Source organism: Melanaphis sacchari, unplaced genomic scaffold, assembly GCF_002803265.2.
Source record: "Melanaphis sacchari strain LSU unplaced genomic scaffold, SCAv2.0 Contig4_pilon_pilon, whole genome shotgun sequence".
Classification (NCBI taxonomy): Eukaryota; Metazoa; Arthropoda; class Insecta; order Hemiptera; family Aphididae; genus Melanaphis; species Melanaphis sacchari.
In genome coordinates, this window is record NW_020271335.1 from 10,008,476 (window position 1) to 10,031,514 (window position 23,039).

Genomic DNA, 23,039 nt, shown 5'->3' on the forward strand with positions numbered 1-23,039 from the left:
ACAAAATTAAAAGGTTACTATATAGTTTACTTTTTTTTTACCAAAATACAAATATAATAGTGTTATACTATTTTTTAGCTGAAAATCAACTATAATATTTTTATATTGACTATGTATTATTAATTATTATGGTTAGAATGACTTTAATTTAAACATTTTAAAATATATCAAATTACAAAGGATAATATTAAATGGAATTATTTAAAGCGAGTTTTTTATACATGTAAATATCTCTCATTACTTAATATTTATTTTAAATAATTTTGTATCTTCAAAATTATATACTTATAATTATTTTTTGGTACAATTATCTCCAGTTTTATTAAAAGGCATTCTACAATAATAATAGAGATAAATATATTACATTTTAGAAGTATTAATTTTATTACTGATAAAATAAAAATTATCATAAGAACCATTAAATAACAACACATTTTTATATTATCTAAAATCATTAGTTTATGAAATTAAATTAAAAAGTAAAAAAGTATTTCTTTTAAAAAAATGTATTTTTTAATTTCTTTTAAAAATGATAAATTATTATTACAGCTAGTAGCTACTCTTGTATTATTTCAATAAATAAATAATTAATTCTCTCTAAATTTTATTTTTGATTAAGTAACTATATTACATAACCAAAAACTTATTACGTTTCTACACAACATTAGAAATGTAATATTTTTGTATTTTATATCATTTAGAGTTAAAAAATTATAGCTGTTTGTGTTTTCCTTCTAAATTAGATTACCACTATCCAAAATTCAAGTAAGTAAACATAATGCCGGCATCAAGCAAAAATTGTAGAATTTTTTAAAAATTCTTCTTAAAATATTATTAAACTTTTATACATTGAGTTTAATTTATATTTTATTTTTAAATTTAACCAAGAAGTTAAATTTAATTAACTTACTAAAAGCTGTCAAAATCAATTTATTTACTTTTTACCAGATAATGAACAATAAGAGAAGAAAAAACATTTAAATTCATAAAATAAATGTTTTAATAGTATAAATACAACAAAATAATTAATTTATTAAGTCTCTAAATATTTTTTACATGTATTACAATACCAAAAATTATTAATTATGAGATTTACAATTCTAGTAATGTTAGTTACTAGGTCACAAAAAAAAAAAAATAAAAAAAAAATACACACCCCAAAAAATAGTAAAAAGCCAAACAAATAGTTTGAAGTTTAAATTCAAAAATGCATAATTTTTAACGTACCTAAGACTTATGCATAATAGTTTAATGAATTAGATTTTAATCATCTTTCTTTGATTCGTTGCCAACAGTCTTCTGAAGTTTTTCATGTTCTGCCATGAGCCTGTCATATTCTTTGGAGACAGATTCTGCTTGACTTTTGATCGCATCACGGTCAGCCTTAATCGATTCCAGTTCTTTTTTAAGCTCAGTCAACACCTCAGACTCACCATCTCCGTTTTCGTCCCGTGTCAACAAAGATTTGGCAGCAGCGCTAGCACTCTGGGCTTGTTTCAGTGACGCCTCACTTTGGGCTACCAAAGATGCTTGGAGGGTGACCAAAGCTATGAAACGTTTAATGACAAAACTGAGGAATAAGGCAATGCCACTAATGTAAAAGTTGCGCTGGGCGCGAAACAGTCGCATGTTGGCCTGCATTTCGTGATCCAAGTGTTGGTGTGCGTCGTTTAGCTCAGGGTTGGAGTATTTGCGCATCTCACGTATAGAGTCCAACAGGAACAGAACCAGAATGAACAGTAAGAACGTAAAGTACCATTGGGCCTGGGCGCTGAGCGCCTGATAAAACCGGGACCGGAACAGACGGTTCCAGCGCTGGGCCGACATATACGGCACCAGGAACAGCATCAGCACGCCTACTTCAAAGTACAAAAACGTCGCGATAATCGTCCACTGGAGACTCATGGTGTTAATACGGGATTGCTGTAAGAGATGACGATGGAAATGCGATTCGGAGCGATCGTTGACGGAGAGGGTTGTAACTAGTAAAATATGATGTATCGTAAGTTACGACACCGTACAATGTAAATAAAAAAAAAATCGGCTAACAAGTAACAACGGTAGGTAATGTAGTATGTGCTTCGTGAAATAAGTTCGAAGACAAAATTAATAACACCGGTAAGTAGGCGGCCTCAAGGACATACCTGGTTGACGAACAAAAAAAGTATGAGTAACGCAGAACGACAGAATTAATGATATTATATTTAAATCGTAAATAGTAAATACCTACTTATTTAATTTGTTAAGCTTATGCAGCGATAATTCTCACTTATCGACGGCGTTATCTATGTACGATACGTGGATCCGTGGATGACTAAGATGAAAGATGAAAACAATAATAATTTAATATTATAGTCATGTTATTATATAAATACACGTACTGCCTAGTGTAACACGGTATCTCGACCAATCGGACACGAAAAATGGGGGCCGTCGGTAAATTTCAAATACCTACGTATTATTATTTATTTCCTACTACTGTCTACTTCATTAAAATTTAAAACTATTAACTGTCTTTGAATAATATTATGCAATAACCAGGTAGGTATTTATTATTTCGTAGTCATTACACAAAATGTTTGTTTCGTTTGATTACCGGAATGTCGATTCTTATTTCATTTATTACGGGTGTACGGAAAAAAATAAATAATCATTTGGCCTATTTGGGACTTGGGAGCCGTGACTACGGAAAGAACTATTAACTATTAGGTACTTTTAACTTATTAGGCTTATAGTACCTTATACTAATATAAAATATAAGCGTTTAACAATAAAGTCTAATGTCTATGATTGGGCCGTGCATCCAAAGTGCATGACGTCGCATGTTCTACTTTTGTGTTACGGAGATTGTTTTGACGTGATGCAATCTTTATAATACCACTGAAATAGCTGAATAATGAATTATTTAAAAACAGTAATAAAGAGTGTAATCTATAATTCTGAATAAGAAAAGTTTTGGTAGTTATACAATTTATTATTTCATTTTCAAGATTTTGAATGGAGAGATTAAAATAAATATAAAATAAAATGATTTTACAAATTACAATGCGTGTTTCTTTTTTAATGTATCAAGTATACACAAGTAGCCGAAAAAATGCTTCAATTTTTAACTTTGAGGATGTTTTTTGATAGAAAAATCAGTCTAGTATGTATTATGGAGAGATCAAAATTAAAAACCCTATGACTAATTTAATTAATAAATAAAATTAATAATTAATTCAAAAAAATTAAAATTAACAAGGAAAACAGGAATTTATATGTAAAATTATTTCATGACAAAATTGATTTTTTTTTTTTTTTTATGTAGTTTATACTGGAACGTTTGGACCCAGCATAATTAATTTTTATAGACTTATAAACATTTAAAGATAAAATTTGGATGAAAACACTTATTAAAAGAATAAATAACAATGTTAGTTATTTTATTCAAAAACATTACAGACTTAGAAGTTTTACATATATTATTATGAATTTTATTTTTATTAATGTATTATACGCATCAGAATTATCTCTGTAACACAAAATCAAATATGGGTCCCACAAATCTTTTATGTCAACTCTTTTTATTACCTATGTATTGCTATGACATCCCCATGCCAATTTTTTACTAGTAATGTTGACGAATAATATAACATTACGACAATCCTTATTAAAGACAGTTCTCTTAATTCTTTAATCTGAAAACTTTAATCCTCATTAAACTAAATTACTAACTGGTTCAAAAATTACATAAATTTTATTATACATAATTACATTTTTGTATTTAAATTTTTAGATGAAAAACTTACATGGAATATCCATATAAACAAAAAATTCACCCAGGAAATAAAATTTTTATAAATGGGACTTAAAATTAAATTATCCCTCCTTTTGTACACTTCAATAATCAGGCCACTGATATCTAATGCCGCTGCTTCATCTACTAAAATAAATAATGTACAAATTTTCCCTAATCAATATCCAAAGATAAATGTCTTAAAGTTCTGTGGTTTATGAAAATTTAATAAATCCACAATGATACAGAAATATCTTTCATAAATATAAGGATCAAGATCTAATTCAAAAACTTCCACGTCAAGCTAAAAACTCGGTCGGATTCCATCATTAAAACTTATTAATGAAAATATTCAATAGAAGATTTATCCTCAACTTCCTCAGGACATTCTTATAACAGATACTGAAAATTCATGATTAGAAAATTATCATAATTAGTATACTAAATTCAACAACATTAATAATATTGCTGTAAACACATTATCGTAATTTATCTGTTTATAATATTTTATAATCAGAACATAAACATTTTTAATAAAATCAGGTATGCTGAAAAATTTTACAATAAAAACAAAATTAAACAATAATATATTAATAATATAATAAATTTACAATAATATTAAATTATTTAATAAATAAGTTTAAGAATAAAATTATGTTATATATTATTTTAAGACATATTTTATAATACATAAATATTAGACATTTAAAATTTTTTAATTTAGTTGATATTTAATATAGGTATATTTAAACAATATTTATAACTATTTTCTTAAGTGTCTAATAATTATTTTAAAATGAATGTCATAAAATATAAATATCACTTTAGAAATAAAAAATATTCCAAAATCACTTTTCCATAATTTAAATTAAATTAATTGTCCTCTTTTTTTTCCTTATATTTAACCACTCCTTTCGCTATTAAGTCTGGGATTTCAACAGCTAACCATGGGCCCAACTATAACATAACAAAAACAAATACATTTTAGAAAGACGAAATAAATAAAATAATTATTACTTTTTTAATTGAATTGATTCAGTTGATTTTAATTCTAAATCAAATAATCATTTTTTGATTATACTTAAGTTTATAGTTTAAAAAACAAAAATAAAAAAAAAATTTAATTAATTAAAAAAATAAACCTTACACCAAGTGCTAAAGCATGAGAGATACCAAACTTAGGTACATTTCTAGCCCACAGTGGTTTGAAATGGTCAGATAAACATATTTTGCCACCTCGATACATTTTGGCAGTTTTACCATCAAGTTCAGGTAATGCAATTTCAGGTGCTGTAGAAGGGAATGTAACAGGAATCTAAACCAAGTAACATAAATATAAATTATATACTTATATAATTATTTATTAAAACAACTCACATCAAATTCTATGTCAAACTCGTATTTTAACTGATTTTGAAATACCCAACACTTTCCAAACCATTTAGTTCCCTCTTTATTTGACTCTAAACGAAACCAATCGTTATCGGCTGCTTTATTATTTTGAACATACTAGAAATATTATTTTTTTTTTTAAATATCAATTAATATGTAATTAATTAATAAATAAATATCATGAGTGACAAGAATATCAATTGCACTCACTTGAATTAAGGATTGATATTCTTCTTTGAGCCTTTGTGGCCACAAATCAACGTCCCGGGGACCGGCTTTTGTCTTCAGGAGCGGTATTGACGACAGAGCCTTCTTAGTGTTTTCCATGATTATAAAATAAAATTACGTGTACTGATGACCTAAATTTATTAAAAGGAATTACTGACGGGCTTTCATCTATTTGGAATTCAACACCAAAACCTGTTACCTATTTGGCTTTACCACATCGCGATTCGCGTTAGAAAAGAGTTGCAGTGGGAGTGTGATACGAAGACACGACGAATATTAGTAAGTTGTGATTATTTACAACGTAACTAAATATGAAATTACTGATTAAATGATAACACTCATAAACACGACCATGTGCATTTGAGTATATTATAGTGTCCACGGCTATAAGAAATATTATCATAAAATAATACACCGATCACACCGGGTCCTGGGACTACGCAGCGTAGCAGAGTAGCAGCTTGTTGAAATGTTCTTTTCCGTTTCCCGGTGCCTCGCTCGCGAACAAAAAAATGTCGATTAGGTAATAGATATATTTTTATATAACGGTAACGACTGTTCTTTGGGCAACAAATTTTTGGTGAATTTTTATTCATTTAAAAATTACAGCCAATATTCATTCATTAGATATATGTGTAAGTATTATATTTATATTGTAATTTCCGTGTTTAAAATGAGCTTTAATACTCATACAGTGGCGTGTTTTGGAAGTTTTATTAAGGATGCCTAAAATATCCCTTGACGATCCGGTAAAATTCGAATAATTCTTGAACATATTCTTTATAAATTATCAATTTAGCCTAAAATATATACCTCAAAAGGTGTCGTTGAATCTAACAAAATTAATTTCACTTTTTCTATAGATATGAGTAAAATAATAATACATTAGGTAGGTTTTTTTTAAGTTTGGGAATGTCCACTTATGGAAGGCACCCCTTCCCAAAATTCCATTGTGGGTATGTGTATAGGTTAAAATATTTTAACTAATGTTAATTATTTTTAGGATAAAATAAAATTATCTACAGTCTTTTTATAATGAGACTTTTACGACATTTTTGGTCATTTGGTTTATGGGGTCAGAGTACAAGGCAAGCCCACAGGAAGTATAGCAAAGTGTTGGGCATCGAGACAAGCTGTGACGATACCGGATGCGCAATAGTGGACAGTGATAGAAATATTCTTGGCGAATACTTACAATCTCAACAACAGATACACCTTGAGTATGTAACCAATTGGTTCAGATGACTACAAAATATAATTGTCATTTCTTCAGTTTTGGGGGTATTATTCCACCAGTGGCCAGAGATTTGCACATACAAAACATTGATAATGTTGTAACCCAGGCATTGCAACAAGCCCAAGTTAGTTTGAACGACCTGGACGCAATTGCTGTCACTGTTAAACCCGGTTTGTCTTTGTCATTATTAGTTGGTATGAACTATGCTAAGGAATTGTGTAAAAAATCAAAAAAACCTTTGATACCAATTCATCACATGGAAGCACATGCTTTGACTGCAAGATTAGTTGATCATGTAAGAAAATAATTTATTATGTTTATTACAATTTTGCACTCAGTGACTGTGACTAATTAGGTATATTTTTATTAGAATTTACAGATACCATATTTAGTCTTACTTTTATCTGGTGGACACTGTTTGTTGGCTATCGTAAAAAAAGTAAATGAATTTCTACTTCTAGGACAATCTATTGATGACGCTCCTGGTGAAGCATTGGACAAGGTAATGATGAACAACATTTATTTAGTCTTTTCAAACATAACATTAAAATTATATTGCTTATTTTTCAGGCAGCCAGGCGACTTAAGTTGAAAAATATGAAGGAGTTTAGAAATTGTGCTGGAGGTCAAGCAATTGAAAGAGCAGCATTAAAAGGTGATCCTAGGGCTATTGATTTGGGTACATTTATGACAAACTACAAAGACTGTAATTTCAGTTACTCCGGCTTAAAAAATGCTATAAGATCTCAAATCCTAAAATCTGAAAAAAACCATGGTATATAATTTTTATTTATTTATTACGCTTATATGCTTAATTATTATAATTGACATTTTATTTTTGTTAGGATTAAAAGGTGATGAAATTATTCCTGAAGTTTTTGATTTGTGCGCTAGTATTCAGTATGCTGTTACTAAACACATATGCACCCGAGTACAAAGGGGTATTGAATTTATTAACCAAACACAACTCTTACCAGATACAAACCGAACATTGGTGAGTTAAAAATAAATAGTAATTAAACCATAGTACTAGTTTCTATTTTATAGGTAGTTTCTGGTGGTGTTGCAAGCAATATGTTTATACGAAAACATTTGAATCTTATGTGTGACGAGGTAAATTTTAAACTAGTAGTTCCACCACCTAAACTTTGTACAGATAATGGAACAATGATAGCATGGAATGGTGTCGAAAAATTGAATGAACATATAGATATTTTCAGTCACTTTGATTTAGATAAAATCGATATACAATCAAAGTAAGCTTTACAAAATTTTAAATTATTTTAATTTATTCTTGATGATTTAAAAATATTATTTATCATGAAAGTTTGAACAATATTTGTTTATTTTACATTCATTATTATATATTTATATTTAATATTGTTATTTCAGAGCACCATTAGGAAAGAACATTTCATCACAAATAACTGATATGGCAATAAGATGTCCTTCTGGGTTTTTTAATAAAATATTTGAAGAAAATAGATAAATATTAATATTTTATTTACTTAAAGGTTTTTAGTTTTATTTTAGATTGTAATAAAATAACAATTATTTAATAAGTTAATAATAAATGATAAATTGTAATGGAACATGAGTTGTCTTACACTTAACAGATTTTGGAATCCAATTACTTTATTCTAAACATAATATAATATCTTGAAAAGGATTTTTCGACTTAACTGAAGATTGGAATGATTCTTTATACAACTGCTTCTGGTTTTCGTTAGATAGCTAAAATGTAAATTTTTTCTTCAATTAAAAACTATAAAAATTTATACTTAATATTATTCTTAATTTTCTTACGCTATGATAAAAATCCATTGCAGCTATGCATAGCAATTTTCTGTCTTCATATTCATAACGACCAAGCCTTAATCTTACATGAGGAAATCTAAAAACAATCACAAATATTAAATATAAATCATATTTTTCAGTAATTAGATAAAGAAAAAGACTACATTGCTCTTAGCCATTTATTTTTTGATGAACTTATAAAAAAATTGATTAGACAATAGATCGCCATTGGTATTTGAAGACCTTGAGTAAAATTGCTGAGAGTTGTAATAACCCAATCTTGTAAGAGATCCAATTGGGATTCGTTAATCAATTGTTCAAAAATCTACAAAATAAAAATTAACCATACAACATAAGAAAAAATATGTTTAACAGTCGACAATAAAATAGAAATAAAATACTTGATTAACAACTGTACACATATATGTTGGATGAGGTTGATTGGGGGAAAGAAATTCACTAACAACCCTCATAAGTACGTATGACGCTGGAAATATATCTGTCAACACTTTGGCCATTATAACTGTAGTCACTTCTACTTCCAGCAAACATCCTTTCTTTATTCTAATCAATGCATATCAATTATGAATTAACAACAAATCTGAACTTTGAATTTATTAAATTAAAAAGTAAAAAACTAGCCTTTCAAACATGACACTTATCTTTTCCATTTCAACAACAATCATATCAGGATCAATATCAGATTCAACATTTTCATTATAATGTTCTAAAAAAAAAAAATTATAATTTTAATGTACATTTAAGGTATACATAAATATTTTTTAATTATATAAATCAAAACTTTAATAAATCATTTTAAAGTAAATTAAATTAATTTTTAAATTCATATTCAGATTATTTGATTTAAATTCAAGCTTGATATATGATTTACAATATATATCCAAACCAGAAATAAATGAAAAAAATACATTTTATTTCTTAAAATCTATTTAGATAATTCAAGGGGCTGCTAACAATAAATTTAAACAATATGAAATAATTTGGTATGGTCAAACCTGCATAAATGCATGATAAAAGCAATTGTAATGCTGGTAAGGAGAATCCTGGTGGAGCATTGGACAACCTATCCAAAGCTAATGTCGTAATTTGCTCCACAATATTTTCATTTGAATGTTTTACAAATATGATTCTTTGAAAACCCTAAAAATTTAATTTCATATTATATATACCCATGATGTAAACATTAGTACACAAAAATATTTACATGCCTGTGTAAGAGCTTGATATAGTTTAAAATGTCTAGATGATGATACCAATTTAGTGAGGCCTTCCAGTGACATAAGTAATGCATCTTCAATGTTATCTGACCCATGTTCTACTATGTAAAATGCTATCGATATCACACATAGTTGCCATTCGCATTCATATCTTAACAGAACGAAACATTATACATCACATTTTAAAAATTAATTTAAAAGACAAACTTACAACATTGAATATTCAGTGCATAGATGTTTTTGAACAAAATCAACAGCCATTTGAACAATTTCTGAACTATTTGGTAACATGTTATTAGCAATAAAACATCCTTCTAACAAATAAAGTAATCCATGTAAAGCAGCCAATTGTGTCATGCGACAATTACTTTTAAGACCATTATCAATTAATTTTAACACTTTCTCTCGAATATTGAAATCCTAGCAATAAATTATACATAAATCCCATCACACCACTCATATATGTTCTATACAAAAATAAAATTACCTCAGTCTTAGAAATAGCCATTGCTTTGGCTGCAGCGATTATAACATATTGATGTAATAATAAATCTTCTTGATGATGTGATTGAGATAGATCTAAACATACATTAAGCATCCATATATAATGATCTTTTTCAATAAACAAATCTGACATCACAAGGAGACATTTTATCATTTCGTTCATTTGCGATAGAGAACCTCGTGTCTATAATGAAGAAGTTTATTGTATTTTAAATACTTATTTTATAATGTTATAACTTATAATTTACTTTTGGTTCCATCCATTGGTTAAACACTTCTTTTAATAACAATATACAAGAGTTCAGATCTAGACCACTTTCACTTAATATATTGGTCCTTTCATACAACTTCATTTCTAACACTAATGACATTAAAAAAAAAAAAACAATTTTATTAACCGATAATTAATTTGAAACTTATTTCAAACAAATATTACCTGAGTTTTTTTGTTTTGCAATATTATCAGAACTTTTCCACTGATCTGTTATTGCTGTTTGTAAAAATTTGACTGACAACTGATGATAACTGTATCTGTTAGTAAAATATTGAGTTGACAGATCATCATGATTAGTATTACCAAAATTGAATATATAAAAATACAAACCGATGTTGATCATGAATTCTCTCAATATTAGCTCTACACTCATAGCGATCTAATAATGCTTCTTTACCAGCTGTTCTTTTAAATGTGGAAAATGTTGAATATATTAGATCATTGACTTCTTCCAATTTTACAAACCATCTAATAGTTGATTGAAATTTTTTTTAACAAATTTAAAATTCTTATAATATATTAAAATAAATAAGTACTTATGACATGACAAGTTAAGTGGAATATCTCTTGATATGTGTAAGAATTTATTGTTGGTGGTATCACCAGGATAGTATTCAAATAATGTCTGACTAAACAATTGTGTGATTCCATTTACAGCTGCACTACTTGCCTTTTATAACAATATAATAATAATAATTTACAAAAAACTTACAATACTATTTTAAATTTTTTTGATATAAGTACACTAAACCAACTAACTTGTATACGAGAGATATGTTCTTCTTTTGGTATATTGGTTTCACTGGATGGAACTAAAACACTCAATAAAGTCATCCAGGTTTCTTCAAACTGTTGTTTACTGTTCCAACCGACTACACTGAGTCTAGACACAAACTGTTTGAGTACATCCATTTCTTGTAATACATCAATAGGAATTGCTGGTATGTTAAAATCAATAATATTGGCTGGTGTTTGCAACATTTTCCATGTAATGGGAGGTACACGCACAAATCCATTTACCATAGGATGGCGGCTTATAATTTGTATGATAGAGCTAAAATAAAGATTAAAAAAACCATACTTAAAAACTATATTTTTTATATTATTTAACTATACTATATTTTTTTAAATTATATTTTTAGTATTGTATTTTTACCATGTTAGTTGATTCAAATGAAAATTTGACATTAATGGCCGAGAATTTTCCACCCAAGAAAGTAAAGATGAAATTTGCCGACATATGGATACTAAATCAGAAGTCTCTGTATAGTCTAGACAAATCATTTTTCTATAATTTTAGCTGATATAATAGAACATAATATTATCTTTGTCGATATACATACAATCATCAGTCATGAGCAAAAGTACATCCTCTGTAATGAATTCTACCACTGACACTAATGATGAAGCAATTGATCCCAGTTCTGTGGAGCACAACTCATTAGCCAATCCACAGCCGTTGAAAATATTATATGCACACTTGAGAAGCAATTGTATTCTACTAGTAGCTGCTGTTTGATTGACCAATTTCCATTTTAAAACCTAAAACAGTACAATTATTATGTGTTAACACAATAATATAATATTGCAATAGTATATTTAATATATTATCTAATAAATGTTTTTTAAAAACCTACTCACTTCAAAAATTAAAACGGTATATTTCAAAAGAGTTTTGTTAGAGTCCAATAAAATAATGTGTTCTTTTGTTTTCTGTTTTGACAAAAATTTAACACATTCCAAAAAGTTTGAAATTGCTGGTGTTAATAACAATATCATTTTAATAAATTTATTGTCTTCAAATAGTTGACTCATCCGTGTCTTGTATACATTTTGTTTTTCATTTAATTCTTTGACCATTGGTAAAAATATCTATACAGATATGATTAAAAATAATAGGTAACTAGTTTTATGATTATTTCTTATTCATTTTTTACTTGATGAAATCTTGGTAAAGAATTACATGCTTGTTGAATGTGTTCTACTAAGACAAATCTTGCAGCTACAAACAATGGACACAATTCTAAGTTAGTAGTATCTTCAGTAACTGATTTCCATGTCTATAATAATAATAATAATAATATATTAATGATATAAATATTTATAATACTAAAGCATTAATAAAATTTATACTTTTATAGTAATTTGAGTTGATACTGTAAAACAATATTGAAGTATATCAAGATTAAAATCATCACAATGCATGATGGAGATTACATCTTGTAATGGCAAATTTGACAATAATTTGGCTGACTCAAAACTGGGACAGTCATTATGACAACATCTAATAAAAAAAAAAAAATGTTTTATTTTGAAGTAGATAAAATAATAAATAATTAGTAAAATGTTTAAATCTCACATTTATCTAAATTTAACTTTATTGGAATAACAAATATGTATAACAATAATTTATGAATTAAAAATATGGCAAATTTTAACTCAAAATTGATAGTTTGTGCTTACAATTTAAAAAGCCTTTAGTTATAGAAAAGAAAAAAAAAATGTATACATTTTACAATTACCTTATTTTTACTTGATCAAAAAACCAATTTTTGTCTATTAAAATGTTTTTAATATCTAGAGTATTGACAGTTTTATTCTGATCAATTTCTACACTTGAAAAATCGTAACACTGAGTACCAAATTTATTGAATAATGATATCAATATACAATAACGACTGAAAAAATAAATAAATATGAACTTAATTTATTAATTATTATAAGTTTCATACTTTTTTTTCTCTGTACAAATAAATTTATGATAATATTTAATTCATATTAATTATTAATTAAAATTAATAATAAGATATTTCTTACTTTTTTATACAAACATTTGATTTTTTAAAATATTCTAAGATCTGTAAGATTTCTTCTTTGCTTAATTGATTAGAACTTTCATTAATAGGCAATGCAAGAAGGTATTCCATTTTTCTAATTCAAAATAAATTGTGAATTTTAGTCGAATAATAAATTAGGTTTTATAATTATTGTTGACATAAATATAAGCTACATAATAATCTTAAAATGTAATAGTACCTGATTGCTATAGAACTAGCAAACTGTGATAATGCTAAATGTGGATCTTCTAATAGGGCAGGTAAAATTAATTTTATTACTTCTCCACAATGCGCAGGATGTGCTTCATTCATACTTCGTAACAGCTCATTAGTTAGGTCCAACTAAATTTAAAAAAAACTTTAACTGTGTTCAAAAAAATAATAATATTTGAATCAACTACTTTGTCATTAACACATTTTTCTGTGACTGCTGTTATGTGCATTAAACTTAAATTTTGATCTTTATGTATGGAGTTGAGTAGTTCTTGTGTTGAAGTCTCATTTCCCATTTCTAACAGTTGAATGACACATTCAGATAGAAACCATTTCAATAACTGGTTGTCTAAATTAATATTTTTATTCTAAAAACATATGACATATTTTAGTAAAATTAATAATTTATATATATCACCAATGCTTACTAATACTTCACATAAGATCAAAAAACAACCTTTTTGAACAATGCTTAAATAAAAACACCGCCCTGATCTATATAAAAATAAGCAATATATTAAAATTTATATTGATACTTATATTACTTTTAGTAAAGTCTATTAATAATTACTGTGATACAGTAGAATTTGTATTCAATATTAATTTCCAAAACTCAATATCATTATAATCCAAAAGACCAATCAACTGTACCCAGTGTAATACAAGTAAAGGATAGACCATTGACAAAGTCATAATATTCTTATGAAGTGTAATAAATATTGAATCATCAAGAAAATTCCGTAAAGACTTCACAACTTTTGGAAAATTACCTTAAATAAAAAATAATTTAAATGTATTTAAATATAAAAAAAAAAATGTGTTCATAGATTATAAACAAATTAGTTACTATAAAAAGTTTATTAAATAACATAATAAACAAAACTATTTTCTTAAAAGTGTTTACTGGTATGAACAATTTTTGTTTATTGCAACTACCTAAACGATTTTCCATTAAACTCAATTTTATTGCAACTATCACAGGCAAACACTGCGTTTTATCATTTTATTGTAATTTTGTAATCTAGAAGGCAAAATATAAGAAGGTTTGCTGAACATGTATAAAGCACATAAAAGCAATATATAATTATCTTTAGATTAACAATAATTTTCACCTAAAAAATCTGGGATTTACTAAGAAAATAAAAATGCGGTGAATTTTCCATAGTATTGACCATAATATTGTATCAAAGAAAATTGTGTTTAGATCACAAATGAAAATTATAGTTCAAAAATAAATTTTGAAAATGTTAAGTCTTGTAAAAATATATAAAAATGTTAGATGGGTTATCTATCACAAATGTTCATTACAGGAAATTTGTTTGTTTAAATTCTTTGGCATTAATTTTATGCTTTACAATTGTTGGACAATTTACTTATATTACTTTGTATTAAAATAATATAATGCAATGTTTATCTATGGTAGTTATGGCAATACTAAAACTGAATTTACTGAAAAATCAGTCTTGATAACCAAAAGTACCAACACAAGATTTATTTATTTTGGAAGGAAATGAGATAGTATCTCATTTTACAACAATTAATAATAATTTATTAAAATTACCAGATTGTACTATATAATGACAAGTCAGGAGAAATTCTGATAGCAAGCACACTTTACTCTCACAATTAGGTTGAGGATGACTTAAGGATAAAATTATATCATTTGTAGATAAATATATAACTCTAAATAAAAACCTGTAAGACAGACAAAATTTTATAATGTGTAAGAATGACGATATATATTATTTTATTTTATAAATAAATATTAAGTATACTTTACTTAGAAAAAGTATCTTCACCAGGAAATTTATTTTTACTCAATATTGATGCGTTTAAAGGGTCAGACTGTGTAGTAAGTTCAAATAAATTTGAACTGATTGAAATGTCTGATTCAGAAATCCTAAGTAGGATTAAATCTTCAGATTTTTGAATGAGGATTATAATTAAATTAGATAGTACAGTATTTAACCAAGGTTCTAGAGTACATTTCTAAAAAAAGATATTAACAACAATATAAGTTTTATTTTAATTATTTAGATAATTGTTATTTTTTTAATACATACTTCTCCATCATAACAAGTATTGAACATAACATGGAGCTGTTGTTGAATACTATAAGAAGATGGATGTAATGTTAACAACAAATTAATCAATGATGGTAAGGATGCTTGAATTTTGCAACCACCTAATGATGTATAAAGAGTATCATATAATTGTCTAGATTGTCTTTTCCATTTTTCTTCACTGCCTTCCATTATTACAAGACTAAGAATGCTCACCACCTATATAAACAGATTGATAATTAAAAGAAAAAACACATTTAATATATTACAAAAGTACTCTGAAAGAGTCTAACTTACTTCATTGAACTGACATAATCTTAATAACATTGCAAATAACATCTCTTTTTGAGCTTCAAGTTCTTTTAAATCTGAAGAATTGACCATAAATGCTGATTTTAGTACATAGACATATTCAACAATTGGTAATATTGCTGGGATACCTAGAAAATTTGATAATTTTAATTATTTAATGATTGTTAATAAATAGTATTGAATGAGCATATTGACATACAATACAGTTCTGGTGGATATCCACTAGCCATTAATCCATCGCATAGATGTATAGCTTCAGGAATTATGTTTGATTGACTTTTATCTTCAGATAAATTAATAAAAAATTGAAAAATAGTCGAGATAAATTTTTTTGGATCTCTATAATTTAAATTGTTTTATTACAATAATCAGTTAATCATTTAAATTAAAATTTAATAATAAATTAAAAATATTACCTAAATAAACCATTTTCAAGGTAATCAAATTGGCTGAAAACAAAATTTAAAAACTCTTGTTTTGGATCGATCACATTTAAGTTGACTTTACTTTGAAGTAATACTGTAAGCAAGTCTAATATTGAAGATTGCAATTCTACATCTCCAGTAGATACATACTCCTAAAATATTGTTATTATTTATTAATGTAGATAAAAATAAATAAAAATAAATATTAAATTAATGAAAAGGTTTTTAACTGTATAATAAATAGGGCCAAAGGCCTCCCCCATTTATTTAAGTAAAGTTTTATTAATTCAATTGTAATAAGTATTATAACTGTGTACAAGGAAATAACTCCCCAAAATTATTACTGCATTTTGGACCATGGGTCCTTCCCAAAAATTAAATTTTGGATCCACCATTGATAATAAATTTAATATATCTTTATAAATTACAATATTAAACGGCACATTAGATATTTATTTATTTCATAAACAATAATTAAATCTTGAAAAATTTAAGTAAAAAAATTGTATAGCTTACCTTTAAACACTTAATAATCAAAGGTCGGAAACATTTTAGGTTTGATGAAAAATCTAAATTTTCAGAACTAGTACAATATAATTTTCCACTCATTGTTGTTCTGCGATCTCTTTCATCTTCCCAATGTTTATTTGCATATTGAGTTACTTTAATTTTAGTATCGATAAAGTTTGATAAACATTCATAAGGTGTTTGTAATGCTTGAGTATACATGCATAGTGTTTGTAAATCATTTTTAATGAACATAGAATCATTTTTATTAAATATTTGTTGATTTGATGAAATATTATGCTTTGATGTCAAACACTTAAACAACTGAAAATGAAGACGTTTAATAGTAAATAATATGTTAATACAATTATTAGAAATCATACTTCAGCCAAAACCTTGGAACTATTATTAGGTGTTAAATTGAATATTGAAGTTAAACAAAGAAGTATACGATCTACATGTGGTTGGCATTCTGTTGTACTTATAAAAGTTAACAATGTTCTCAAGGTATCTAAAACTGACTCGAGAAACCTTATGAATTTTTCATTACTTGTATTTTCTAAAGACACCTACAAAATATACATAATACATAACATCAATATATTCAATGTCTAATGTTAGTATATTTTTTTATTATTTTATTTTTGATTGGATAGTTACTTTGTAATTGTTGTATGATGATTTAACTATAGATTGTAATTTATAGTAATAATTACTATGACTTGGCGCATCTCTCAAGTTTTTTTTGTCTTTTTCATTGTCTCCTAAACAGAGCAAAATATTATTTTTGCAGTAGTACTTAAAATATTTTTAAAATATTACATGAAAATTACCTGACTTTTGTACAGAGGAAGGAATGTGTGTTGGTTCTCTATAGTCCAGTACTACGTTTCGAAAAACATTTAATAACTTTAGAACATGTTTCCATAATTCATTATAATATTTCTTTAACTAAAATAAAATGTATGCATAAAATTTGGGAAACATATAATGATTATTATTTTTCTAATAATTGATAAGTAAACTAACTTTATTGTCTTCAAACCATCTATTATATTTGCTGAAATCAATTTTATGTTCTTTTATACTGATATTTTTTGATGAATAAATTAATTCTGAAAATTATATTATTAACTATTTAAAAATAATTTTTAAATTTTTAAAATTACACAGGATCATATTAAATACCTGTAATCAAATTAGAAGATAATTTTAACATCCAGCAATGCATTTCTAAATCAAAAGCAGCAGTTGTTAATGTCATCGTGGAAAGTATTGAAGTGAATAATCCTGAACATGAACTATAATAGTAATATACAAATATATTTGAAGACCAACAAAAATTTAATGTAATTTTTTTAAATGATAATATTACTTTATACTTGAATTTGAATCAAATCCTTTAGTAAATGAACATTTCCAAATATTTGAATATTCTGGTGATTTAAAAGAATTAGTTAGAGTTGTTAGTGCTTCAATACATCCAGCCTAAACATAATATTTAATGGTCATTATTTCAAAATACAATTATATTTAAAAAACTTACAACTACAACAGCTGATTGATTTTTAATAAGATCACTAGTCAAACGGTTGATTACACGGGATAAAGAAGCTTCAATGTATATATTATGGAATTTGTCTGAAAATCAAATTAAATACATTAAAAAATATTAAAATCAATATCATAATCATAGCATAAACATTTTACAAACAATTTTGGAGCTGAAGCATATTAGTACAATATAGACTTGTATTTGAACAAACCCATGAAGTAATGACATCTTGTTGCATGTAATCAATTTTGTAGTAACAGTTATGAACAAGACTAGTACAAATTAAAAAGAAATGTATAAGTTATAATCAAATATAAATAAAAATAATATTCATTGATACAAATTAAACTATACAGTTTAGGTTTTACCTTAATAAACATTTGGATGCTGCACGTCTTACACTATATTCGTTATCATAAAGATATTTAAAGACTATACGATTCAAAACTCTATCTTGGTATATTGAACTATTAGTTGCAAAATAAACTGTCATAAAAGAGAGATTTTCTATAATTTCTAATAATTTAACCTATAAAAATAAATACAATTTAGAAAAGTAAAGCTTGAATTTATATAGCACCAATATGTTTTGTCTATTTCATTATTAAGGTAATAGTAAAACAATGTGATTAACTCTATAAAATATAACTGTAAAAATTAAATATTTTGAAAAATAATAATTACCTTAACAAGCCAATAAGAACTTAAACCTGCCAATATTGTTTCAAATATAGGTATAGCACTATTCGACACATTACTATTTAAAAGAGGCATTAAACATACTGATACAGCTGAGAGTGAATGACATACACATACATAAGAATCATCTTTTAATCCCTAAAAATAAATTGTGTTTAGATCTACTAGAGTTCTATGAAACAATATATAAAAATACTTGAGTAATGATATTGATTAGATCTGCAATTTCTATATTTGATGAGCCAACTTCATTGTTTTGTACTTTAAATGCACCAAAATTATTTCTAAGAATCACTTCAATAAATGAGCCAACTAATTTGATAGCCATGCCCCTTAAAAGATGATCTTCATGATTGGTATAGCTAATAGAAACATCTAGAACTGTTTTTGTCGTATCTAAAATGTATAATAATGGTAAGTATATAGAAATTTATCCTTGAAAAATTATAATTATTTACCCGACAAGTTGTAGTTGATGAAAGCTAAATTTGGATCAATTTTTAACATTTCTGTTAGACATCCAAGTGCTGATGATTTTATACCAGTTCTAATTGTTTTACTGGATTCTGGTGCCAAGAAAAGTGTAATTATTTTGACACAAAGCACATTTAAAGGAACATCCTCAAATAAATGGTTTAAAAATTCTAATTCCTATAATCCAAAGGTTTTAATTTTTGATTAAATGTATACATTTTAATTTTTGATTAAATTTAAGATCTTTTAAATTAACATAACTTACTAGTTGTAAAACTGATTCAGAAGCTGAATGACAACTATGTTCAGAAGTTATACTTTGAATATCAAATTCAGGAGTATTTTCATATTCAGAAAAAAATACATTATCCACAATTGAATCAACTTCACTCAAACTATCATCGCCAAATTCCGAGTACAAATTTGTCATAGAATTAGCTGATGATAATGAAGGTCTGGTTGAGTCCATAGATTGTGAAATTGATCTTGGTTCATCTTCAAATCTTGGTAAAGAAAGTTGAACGAATGAAGTTTCTAGACTTTCAGATGAACTATAGTGAAATGATTTTTGTAAACTTTGAGCTAATGTTTTAGGTATTTTTATAGAATTTACTGTAGTCTGCATTTTTACTAAAATAAAAGTATAATATTTGATGATTACATTGTATATAATACAAAATAATTATAATGATTTAACTAAACTAACCAATTTCAGTTTCATAAAGCTTTGATTGATTTAACATTTTTTTTTTTTTAAGCAATTGCAATGCATCTCTTGGACAAGATAAAAACATTTGAGTTAATGTATCTAATGCACACATTATTATATTAGAGTCTGGATGCAATATTGTAAAACAACAAAATCGAAATATCTATAAAATAATATAAAAATATTAATATCATAGTTATAATTATAATTTAAAAAAAAAATATTATTTAGTTTTTTTATTAGTGATTTCACATGCTTAAAACCAGCTAATAAAATAATTTATTTAATACCTGTAAATATATTTTATGAAGAATTTTTGATTCTAATTTCAATTCATAAGAGTTGTCACAAATTTGATCAGGATAAAGAATTGTATTTTTAACACTATTTAATATCCCAACAATCACACAATTCTCTGCCCACGCACGTTCTGACCCCATTGATTTGTTAATATCTTTAAAAATTATAATATCATAAATGATTATTTAATAAAAACAATAAATATTGATTTAGTATTTACCATGTATTAGAACAGTATTAATGAGTAGCATGTGTTTCATAAAAACCATTGGTTTTCTACTAGAAAGACATAATGACTCTATACAAATAACACTAGACCTTCTTATGATAGAAGAATCTGTAACAAGATTGTTAACAAATGCTTCTAATAACATCTGTAAAACAATGTTAATAATGGTTGTTAATAATTAATGGTAATATTGTTTTTAAACAATATTATTTTTTATAACTTACTTTTATATTACTATCAGACATAATATGCCCTAAGCTTTGCATGATTTTAGGAAAAGTTTGGGCCAATATTTCAGCTACAGGGTCTTCTGTTCTCATAGCTATTTTTTTTATGCAAGGTATTAAGAACATAACAAATTTTTTACGACTAGATGGACTGAAACAGATGTAATAATTATTTTATTTATAGATTCACAACAACTGCAATAACTGAGCCAGTTGTTACATATCATATATAGGTTTTAAAACTACCTGATTAAATGACATATATTTCCAAATCTGGATAAAGCAGCTCTTAATCGACGAACTGTATCATTTTTCTTTATTTCTTTTAATAATTCAACAAATATTTCAACTTTACGATAATCAATCATGCACTAAAATTATGTAGATTAATAATAAATAATAAAAATTATAATACATACAAATATAGATTATAATATAATATAGGTAAAATTATATACACACACGAACGACTCTGTTTAAATTTTCTTCAGCTACCATTCTTATATTAGCTTCAGAATGATCACACATTTTAAACAAACTGTCCATTGACTTATGTAAAAGATCAGGGAATGATGAAAAATTCATTACAATTGGTGCACAAATTAAATCGGCAGTAACTCGACAATATTTTTCTTTTTCTCCAGACCTTCAAAATAAATTATTTATATTTCTATGAATATTAAAATTCAATATTTGATACTTACCGTCCCATCAAATCATTCGACTTGAGACCGTCTAGAGCTTTTGCAAGCTTATCAATGATTGACATTGTTAAAAAAGTAAAAACAAAGGTTTACCAAAGAAAATAATTGTCAATAACAAAGTTTTTTCAATAAGTTAGTCATCTTCTAATACACTAATCATTGTTTAAGAACGTTTGAGCTTAAATAATCATACTGTTAGAAGACAGGATTTTTGTAAGAAAAAAACTCATAAAATTTGAAACAATTTTTATGAATAAATTAGAACCTAAGTATTTCTTGTGCTGACAATAACAATAAGCTAATTTTTATTTTTTAATAAGAAATTCAAACGTGAGCAATTGATAAAAATTATACTGCTAAATTGATAGCAGTTAAATGATAAGAAATAAATGAATTATTGAAAACAAATTTATATTTAAATTTAAATTAGTCATATAGTATTTATATAGTCGTAATAATAATGCTATTAGTGTATTAGTCTATGGAATACATAATATTATAATTTATATTTTTATATATTATTCTATATGTCTATGTATATAGTCAATATTTTGTTATTAGGAGGAGGTACTTGGTAGCTATCACTAATTCCTTTAAAAACATTCAATAGATGATAACTCTTATATTTTAATTAGTAAATAACAAATACCTACCTACATTTAAATTTTCAAGGTTTAAAATTAATATTTTATAAGTAATAACTAATGGACTAATGATTAATGCCACTAATAGTAATTAGTAGGTGAGCATTATTACCGTTTGGTAATAATGCTCACCTATACAAAGTTATTATGAACATTGATCATTATCAATATTATGTTCTGAAAAATATTTATTTCAATAATCTGAAGTAGAAAAAGCACATCAAAAGATTTTGCAGATTATTATAACCGATAACCAATTTATTATACTTTATTTAGATTTTAGATTTATAATTTGGGTAGCCGTATAATCTAGAGTGTAAAGTCGTAGAGGTAGGTACATTAACTTTTCATGATTTTCAACCGGGTTCCATATATTTAAAAAATTACAATTACCAAACAATTTATTTATTGTAATATTGTGGCTTTAAACTTTAAGTTCAATCTTATCCTGCGATGTTGGGTTTTATAATTGTAATCGTTTTACTAGTAAGAAAATGTTTATAGATTAAGGAATATTAAATTATTAAACCTGCTTTAAGGATATTAATAGGTAGGTAATTAATATACATTAATCAATTAATTATATAAATTCTAATTGAATGACTGAGTAGCTCAATGGTTGATCAATTATTGTACGCAACATAATTAAAATTATGATTGCAGCAATACGGCAGCTATGTGCCACACGGTTACTTA

General features: G+C 26.0%; 4 protein-coding genes across 8 annotated transcripts; 1 reads left to right on the plus strand and 3 right to left on the minus strand.

Annotated features, from left to right (window-relative positions):
• Positions 1-1,041: 1,041 nt before the first annotated feature.
• LOC112598887 (B-cell receptor-associated protein 31) lies at positions 1,042-2,337 on the minus strand. Of its 2 annotated transcripts, none has more exons than XM_025345546.1 (2): positions 2,231-2,337; positions 1,042-2,144 (listed from the first exon to the last, which is right to left on the minus strand). In XM_025345546.1, exon 2 carries the CDS (start codon positions 1,903-1,905, stop codon positions 1,264-1,266), a length of 642 nt encoding a protein of 213 aa, XP_025201331.1. In that variant the 5' UTR covers positions 1,906-2,144; positions 2,231-2,337; the 3' UTR covers positions 1,042-1,263. The 2 variants fall into 2 exon arrangements, with proteins under 2 accessions (XP_025201331.1, XP_025201332.1); XM_025345547.1 differs by having other exon boundaries at positions 2,227-2,329.
• A 2,253-nt stretch (positions 2,338-4,590) lies between these two features.
• Positions 4,591-5,682, minus strand: LOC112599134 (ubiquitin-fold modifier-conjugating enzyme 1). Of its 2 annotated transcripts, XM_025345898.1 has the most exons (5): positions 5,595-5,682; positions 5,378-5,526; positions 5,153-5,284; positions 4,923-5,090; positions 4,591-4,732 (listed from the first exon to the last, which is right to left on the minus strand). In XM_025345898.1, exons 2-5 carry the CDS (start codon positions 5,492-5,494, stop codon positions 4,649-4,651), a joined length of 501 nt encoding a protein of 166 aa, XP_025201683.1. In that variant the 5' UTR covers positions 5,495-5,526; positions 5,595-5,682; the 3' UTR covers positions 4,591-4,648. The 2 variants fall into 2 exon arrangements, with proteins under 2 accessions (XP_025201683.1, XP_025201682.1); XM_025345897.1 differs by having other exon boundaries at positions 5,378-5,612.
• A 91-nt stretch (positions 5,683-5,773) lies between these two features.
• Positions 5,774-8,139, plus strand: LOC112599132 (probable tRNA N6-adenosine threonylcarbamoyltransferase, mitochondrial). 2 transcript variants are annotated; one of them, XM_025345895.1, is made up of 8 exons: positions 5,774-6,030; positions 6,399-6,615; positions 6,669-6,927; positions 7,003-7,134; positions 7,203-7,407; positions 7,478-7,626; positions 7,680-7,888; positions 8,025-8,139. In XM_025345895.1, the coding sequence occupies exons 2-8, from the start codon at positions 6,431-6,433 to the stop codon at positions 8,119-8,121; spliced, it is 1,236 nt and encodes a 411-aa protein (XP_025201680.1). In that variant the 5' UTR covers positions 5,774-6,030; positions 6,399-6,430; the 3' UTR covers positions 8,122-8,139. The 2 variants fall into 2 exon arrangements, with proteins under 2 accessions (XP_025201680.1, XP_025201681.1); XM_025345896.1 differs by having other exon boundaries at positions 5,774-5,918.
• A 10-nt stretch (positions 8,140-8,149) lies between these two features.
• LOC112599131 (huntingtin) lies at positions 8,150-21,957 on the minus strand. Of its 2 annotated transcripts, XM_025345893.1 has the most exons (52): positions 21,700-21,953; positions 21,458-21,641; positions 21,242-21,366; positions 20,993-21,146; positions 20,760-20,913; positions 20,530-20,693; positions 20,237-20,402; positions 19,796-20,160; positions 19,515-19,707; positions 19,253-19,452; positions 19,042-19,194; positions 18,726-18,886; positions 18,517-18,629; positions 18,349-18,443; positions 18,178-18,290; positions 17,991-18,103; positions 17,832-17,917; positions 17,636-17,753; positions 17,463-17,566; positions 17,186-17,371; positions 16,812-17,126; positions 16,287-16,447; positions 16,070-16,209; positions 15,856-15,998; positions 15,559-15,777; positions 15,276-15,484; positions 15,057-15,190; positions 14,067-14,265; positions 13,924-13,990; positions 13,684-13,863; positions 13,482-13,624; positions 13,263-13,376; positions 12,968-13,123; positions 12,579-12,729; positions 12,383-12,505; positions 12,087-12,317; positions 11,789-11,987; positions 11,602-11,716; positions 11,205-11,499; positions 10,982-11,115; positions 10,776-10,913; positions 10,608-10,702; positions 10,420-10,532; positions 10,155-10,355; positions 9,879-10,087; positions 9,659-9,818; positions 9,446-9,590; positions 9,072-9,156; positions 8,831-8,993; positions 8,594-8,754; positions 8,439-8,526; positions 8,150-8,366 (listed from the first exon to the last, which is right to left on the minus strand). In XM_025345893.1, exons 1-52 carry the CDS (start codon positions 21,762-21,764, stop codon positions 8,268-8,270), a joined length of 8,097 nt encoding a protein of 2,698 aa, XP_025201678.1. In that variant the 5' UTR covers positions 21,765-21,953; the 3' UTR covers positions 8,150-8,267. The 2 variants fall into 2 exon arrangements, with proteins under 2 accessions (XP_025201678.1, XP_025201679.1); XM_025345894.1 differs by lacking the exons at positions 8,150-8,366; positions 8,439-8,526 and having other exon boundaries at positions 8,661-8,754; positions 8,848-8,993; positions 21,700-21,957.
• Positions 21,958-23,039: the final 1,082 nt, after the last annotated feature.

What these genes read in the sequence shown, in the direction of transcription:
- LOC112599134 (XM_025345898.1), bottom strand. Translation starts at nt 5,494, where the DNA reads ATGGAAAACACTAAGAAGGCTCTGTCGTCAATACCGCTCCTGAAGACA. An exon ending in AGTTTGACATAGAATTTGAT is followed by an intron (nt 5,091 to 5,152) that starts GTGAGTTGTTTT and finishes TACTTGGTTTAG; the next exon opens with ATTCCTGTTACATTCCCTTC. An exon ending in CTCATGCTTTAGCACTTGGT is followed by an intron (nt 4,733 to 4,922) that starts GTAAGGTTTATT and finishes GTTATGTTATAG; the next exon opens with TTGGGCCCATGGTTAGCTGT.
- LOC112598887 (XM_025345546.1), bottom strand. Translation starts at nt 1,905, where the DNA reads ATGAGTCTCCAGTGGACGATTATCGCGACGTTTTTGTACTTTGAAGTA.
- LOC112599131 (XM_025345893.1), bottom strand. Translation starts at nt 21,764, where the DNA reads ATGTCAATCATTGATAAGCTTGCAAAAGCTCTAGACGGTCTCAAGTCG. An exon ending in ATATCCACCAGAACTGTATT is followed by an intron (nt 15,999 to 16,069) that starts GTATGTCAATAT and finishes CAAATTTTCTAG; the next exon opens with GTATCCCAGCAATATTACCA. An exon ending in TGCACTGAATATTCAATGTT is followed by an intron (nt 9,819 to 9,878) that starts GTAAGTTTGTCT and finishes CGTTCTGTTAAG; the next exon opens with ATATGAATGCGAATGGCAAC.
- LOC112599132 (XM_025345895.1), top strand. Translation starts at nt 6,431, where the DNA reads ATGAGACTTTTACGACATTTTTGGTCATTTGGTTTATGGGGTCAGAGT. An exon ending in CTGGTGAAGCATTGGACAAG is followed by an intron (nt 7,135 to 7,202) that starts GTAATGATGAAC and finishes CTTATTTTTCAG; the next exon opens with GCAGCCAGGCGACTTAAGTT. An exon ending in CAGATACAAACCGAACATTG is followed by an intron (nt 7,627 to 7,679) that starts GTGAGTTAAAAA and finishes TCTATTTTATAG; the next exon opens with GTAGTTTCTGGTGGTGTTGC.